General features: G+C 44.2%; 1 protein-coding gene across 1 annotated transcript; it reads right to left on the bottom strand.

The window, feature by feature from the left end:
- Positions 1 to 1525: 1525 nt before the first annotated feature.
- On the bottom strand, positions 1526 to 4240 carry LOC115676813 (cytochrome P450 81E8-like). Its single transcript, XM_030599829.2, has 2 exons — positions 3309 to 4240; positions 1526 to 2393 (listed from the first exon to the last, which is right to left on the bottom strand). The coding sequence occupies exons 1-2, from the start codon at positions 4197 to 4199 to the stop codon at positions 1773 to 1775; spliced, it is 1512 nt and encodes a 503-aa protein (XP_030455689.1). The 5' UTR covers positions 4200 to 4240; the 3' UTR covers positions 1526 to 1772.
- Between the last annotated feature and the right edge of the window lie 1707 nt (positions 4241 to 5947).

The following is a 5947-nucleotide window of genomic DNA, read 5'->3' as shown; positions in this document are numbered from 1 at the left end:
ATTTGAGCTTACTATTAAAGTTGGGCTGTTTGGGCCTGTAAACGACTGTTCTTGCAAATGTGATTCATGCACAACTAGACATTTTAGAAAGATCTTTCTCATGTTTTGATTATCTCATTTAATTATGGGGAACCTTTAATAAGTTTGAATCTTTAACCAGAGTTTGATACCCAGGAACACAATAGACCTAAAGGCTCTTATATTGAACTTCTTAACGGTGATCGGAACTAGGGGATCCGAACAATTGACGAGCAACAGGTCCGCCTCATCACATAAGGGCTTGGACTTGAGGGTTGAGTTCGCAATCACCTCTTCAGCTCTCTCAATTACCAGCAATGGTGGCTCGGCAACTGAGATTGGCATGGAAGTAAGAGAGACTGCGAGGGTGAGGAGGGACAAATCCTCATCAGTCTTGAGGATGGGAATATTGTTCTTGAAGGTGGCATTTTTGGTTTGTGTAAACAACTTAGTGTTTCAACAAAAAAAAAAAACAACTTAGTGAGAGCATGAGCGGATTCGAGTCATGTATTTGGAGGCTGTAGGTGGTGCCAAATCGGTGATGACGGTGACGATCATGACCAAGAAGACGAAGACGGAGAAGCAGACATTGCTGATGAGCTTCATGAGGATATGGATGAGGGCTTTAGCTCTTGGATTTGAATCTTTAATGGGAGTTTTTCTTGTCTTCGTGATCAATCAATCGAAGAGGTTGATGCCAAATGAGGCAACAAATAATGCAAAGAGTGAAAGGGATGAAATTGAGGTTAAGAGTGAAGATATGTGAGATGGGTTTTTTTACTTACAGTCGAGTTTTGAGTTGAAGAAATGGAGATGGAAGAGGACTAGTTGGGTGAGGAGGAGGTTTCTACAAATATGGGTTTCAACTTTGTGAGTTCCTTGTGTCGGTGACAAACGTTTTTTTTTTGTGCCGGTGACAGACGTTAGGGTGTCAAAAACCTGCCTATTATTGGCATGAGAAGGGGTTTTTTTTTTTATCTGTCTTACTCTAACTCTCAACTCATTCTCAGACTTTTGCCTTACTTCTTACAAGACATGGAAATCGAAACCCACATCTGAAATTACACATTCACATCCTTAACCCCCCCTAAGAAGGGGTTTTTTAAAAAGAGGGAGAATATAGAGAAATAAATGAGAGGAAGAAGAAAGTGGCACAACGAGAAAAGAAAAAGAAGAAAAGAAGCTGAATAACACTTAAAAAGGTGAGATCCACAAAGGTTAATATTGTCAAAATATTATGATAATGAGTGTTTTAGCCACAGTGGAAGTGAAAAAAGCGCGACCTTAGAATATATCGATATTCTTTATTAATAGCATCGATCTATAACTAGTGTAGTAACTAATTATCTCTCTATTCACAACTAATCTCCAATCAAAGATAGGAAGAAGCACCTTTTTCTCATGATATCCGTAGAAAACCATGCAAGTAGAGAAATTGAACTAGATCAAAAGCGCGGGAAGAAAATGAAAAAAAAAAAAAAAGGAACAAAATTGCGAAAAGAAGGCAGATTCAAAAGTCATGCGGCCTGCCATTAGCAAGAGGAAAATTGAAGTACAGGATACATACACTCTAATTCTACTTTCAGAACTGAGTACCCTATTACGAAAAAAAAGTATCACTACTAGGGCTTCAACAATTCGTACATGTTCCTAACACTAGGAACCCCTCTACAAAGTTTTAAAACGAAAAAAAAAATCAAATGCACTATATGAAAACAGTAGAACATCACAGCATCTCAACCTTTTCGACGGGATTAATCTTTAGGAATGAGTTTCTCCATTGGAGGTCGTACTTTGCACATCAATTCCAACGGCACTACTTTTGGCATGGTGGTTCCTTTGCCTTCGGTCATGTCAATCTCCTCTTCACTTACTCTTTCCCAATCGAAGCACTGAATCAATAAGCCCAACATTAACCCCATGACCCGCTGAGCCAAGGACGCGCCGGGGCATGCCCTCCGTCCCAGCCCAAACGGTAGTATCAGCTTTTGGTGCTTTTCGCCGTCACTGCCCTCAAATCTCTCGGGTTTGAAGGTCGCCGGGTCCTGCCACAGCTCTGGATCTCTATGAATGGCCCACGCATTCACCAACACTATAGTACCCCGTGGCACAAGGTATTCCCCTATGGTGCAATCAGCAGATGACTCGTGTGGGACAAGAAGTGGGACCGTCGTATTTAGGCGTAATGTCTCGGAGATGATGCATTGAAGGTAAGGCAGCTTTGAAACATCCGATTCCTCCATTAGACGATCGTGGCCGATAACGGAATCGATCTCTGCTCGGGCCTTCTCCAACTTGTCCGGGTTGTTCAATAAATTGGTCATAACCCATTCTAACGTAACAGATGATGTGTCTGTTCCTGCCACTAACATGACCTACATATGTATGTAACGTTGTTATGTACACCTATTTTGTGGAGCCAAGAGAAATCGTTGCTAGAATTTACACTAAACTATCTATTGAGTTGGGGATATGGACCTTCCATTATGGGCTTGACCTAATACGCAGCTCAAGGCACTCAAATTTCCCAATGGAGGGAAGTGTTGAAGTCACTTTGAGCACTCGAAAAACCCTGTCAAATATGGCAATCCCCGCAGTCCCACACACACAAAAGTCACCCTCAGGAGAATAGGAAAGGGTAGTGATTCGAACCCCAACCTTGAAGACATGTAGAACCAAGTACTAACCAACTGAACGAGCACAATTAAAAGTCCAACTCCCTCACATCAATTGCGAGTGTCTAAAATTCAATCTTCCGTCCATTCATTCTGACACTGTATCAATACACCAATCACAGTATCGAAAATATTTCCGAACTTCTATACGGTACACCAACAGTGTGGGAACAGCCGATTTCCTAATCTAGCCACCGTCATCGATTTAACTGGCGCGAGGAATTTATGATGCAAACATTGACCTTCATACACACTGCTTGTGTATGATGTTTGGTCTACGAATCAAATTTTCTTTTATTCAAAGTAGGAGTGAAATTTCACTTACAGATATTACTAACTATCCTCCCTGGATGCTATTGGTATGTAAACATTTGCATTTCAAAAATGGTTCATCTTAATTTTACAAAAGACAGGAAATAATGCCACGATATCAACTAAACGAGCACGTGACAAGTTCATGATTAGTTAAGCTTAGTTTATCTGATGATCTCCCAGCATATTTGATAGTTTTTTCTGGAATTTTTTTTTCCAACTAGTAGTACTGCTTGTGGTGTGGCTCCATTCTAATGTTCCAAATTATAGTAGCAAAAAGAGAGCCAATAAAGCAAGACTTACAATGACGAGCCCCTTGATCATCAAGTCCGAGTAGCTCTCCGGCTCAAACTCTTGCAAACTCAACAGATGACTGATCATACTGTCCACGAACTCCGGATCGCCCTTCCTTCTCTTGTGCTCGTCGACTAAACCCTGAATGAACGTATCGACCCTCTTCCCTAGTTCCGCCACCATCTTCTTTATCCCCTTGGGATCGATCCACTTCAACATGGGCAAGAAATCGCCCAAGTAACTCGTGCCACCACTCCCAACAATCTGTTTGATCAGCTCCCTGAATTCCCTGGCCTCAGCTTCATCGACGCTCACGCCTTCCCCGTAATACCGCTTCCCCGAGATCATCCTCATGATGACATTGAACGTCAGTTCCGTGAAGAGGGTCTTCAGCTCGACTCGATGGAAGTCCCCGAACCCATTCCTAGCCAACCGGAGAATCAGCCGTTCGGCCTCGTCCCTCCGGATGTGTGAGAGAACGTTGAGGCGATGTGTGGAGAGGACTTCGATGGTGGCGATCTTGCGGAGGTTGCGCCATTCGGCCCCATAGGGAAGGAGGATGAGCGTGCTATTGTCATAGGCGAGGTGCTTACCGACGAACAGCCTGGGGCGGTTAGCGAGCACGATATCGTTCTTCGTGAAGCACTCCTCGGCCAGCGGCAGCGACGACACAACCACGAAGTGGCGGACCCCGAACCAGAGGGACATGATCGGGCCATATTTGTCGGAGAGGTTATAGAGGGTCCTATGCAAGGGGAATTTCAAGAGATGGAGGTGGCCGATGATGGGGAGAGAAGGAGGGCCTGGTGGGAGGTTCTTGGGTTTTCTTCTTAGGAAGGAGTGGAGAATGATCAGAGAGAGCAAAGAGACGATGATCGCATAGAGAGTGGCGTCGGCCATTTTTGTTTTCTTTTGCTTTGTGTTGTGAATAATCTGTGGATGTTGATACCAGGTCAACAAAATATTAATCCACTTAACGTGCGAGACACGTGGCGATTTCAGGCCCACATGTCAGATTTCTCTCGCCCTTTTTCTCTCTCCTCTCTCCCCTGCTTCTTCACGACTCCACTAAAATTTTGCTCTTTTACATTTCTTCACTGGTTTCGGCTCCTTCTCAGGGAATTGAAATGGGAATTTGAAACCAAAGTCGGGGAAGAAAGGGAAGCCATTCTTCTGATCTTTGGGAGTTTCACTACTTTCCAAAATCCCATTTTCTCAGCCATGTGTGTCCCAGAGATAAAGAGGAGAAATTTGTTGGATTTGGGTGCGTTGCAGAGGCTGAGAAAACAGAGAGAGTCCTTGGTTTTGAAGAGGGGTTTTGTTGGGTGTTCTTCTTGAAGGCACTCCTACTGCACAAAAGCGCTCCCAACGACGGCGGCTGCGACGGCGACGACTTCGCAGACTCCGCCTCGTCCGCCGCAACCCTGGGTTCAAGAACCTGCCCAAGCCCCCCGTCTTCATCACCCGCAACCCCGAGCCCTCCCACAGCTCCTGCATCCTCAAGGTCCCTTGCGGCTCCGACGTCGTCCCCTCCCTCCGCAGCTTCCGGATCTGGCTAGCCCTTGCTCAGGTAGCGAGGGTCGGGCCCTCGCCAAAGGCCGCGAGGACGACCCTCGCCTCTGCAAAAATTTTAGCGGAGTCGTGAAGAAGCAGGGGAGAGAGGAGAGAGACAAAGGGAGAGAGAAATCTGACATGTGGGCCCGAAATCGCCACGTATCGCATGTTAAGTGGACTAATATTTTACTGACCTGGTATCACTTGGGTACCTAATATTTTCTCGCGAGTTTGGGATAGGAAAACTTTGACCTGAATTCGTCTGTATAATGACGGTCATTTGCGAATGTGTATAAATATAAGTATGGAAAAGTATATTTGGCTGCGTCCGTTTTGCATCGACTTTTTTGACCTTTCACCCGAACAACCTGTTGCGTAGCAAACTTGATGAGGAAAAGTAAAAGAGAAGAAAAAAATAACTTGATGATAACCTAGAATATGCCAGATGCTCGTAATCTTGTGGGGGCACTCAACCGTTTTTGTATTTATTTAGTTAGCTAACATGTTCAGAGGAAAAAAGACATCACATGTCATAATTTTCGTATGACGCTTATTTGAGTGCCACAACATTTTTGATCACTTGAGTACTACATTGATGAAAAAGACAATTCACTCTATGGCTTTTTAAATTAAATTTGATTCCGATGTGTTTTTTCTTTAATATAAAACTCGAGCCCAACGTGTGCAATTTTCAATTGACGTGGCAAACTTGTTCCTCCGAATTGATTTGAAAATGAAACCCTAATTCTTGAGTCTTCTCTTCTAAGCTTGACAGCGGAAAAGAAAAAGAGGGTTCTTAGAAAATCAAGCAAGCCTTGTCAATATACAGTGGTGATCAAGCAAATTGGGAAGAGGCAGGAACAAGCATGTGTGCGATCAAGAAGGCCTTCCTTTAGGTGTGCCCAAAGGCCAATTCATCATGCACGTCGACAAGGTCGACTTAGCAGGTGCCGAAACACCACCTCATCACCCCAGACGCCGAAAGCTACTATACCTGCCTACTCGACGATATCCAGCTAAAGCTAACGTGGTGTCTACCTTCATCACCGAGGTCCTCTAATTCCCTCTCTATCTTTGTCTTTATGAGAGAGAGG

The sequence above is a fragment of the Syzygium oleosum genome, unplaced genomic scaffold (assembly GCF_021117445.2).
Source record: "Syzygium oleosum isolate NSW1041296 unplaced genomic scaffold, Sole_v2.1 Sole_v2.61, whole genome shotgun sequence".
Taxonomy (NCBI): domain Eukaryota; kingdom Viridiplantae; phylum Streptophyta; class Magnoliopsida; order Myrtales; family Myrtaceae; genus Syzygium; species Syzygium oleosum.
Note: the sequence above shows the minus strand (reverse complement) of the source record. Positions and strands in the feature narration are given on the sequence as shown.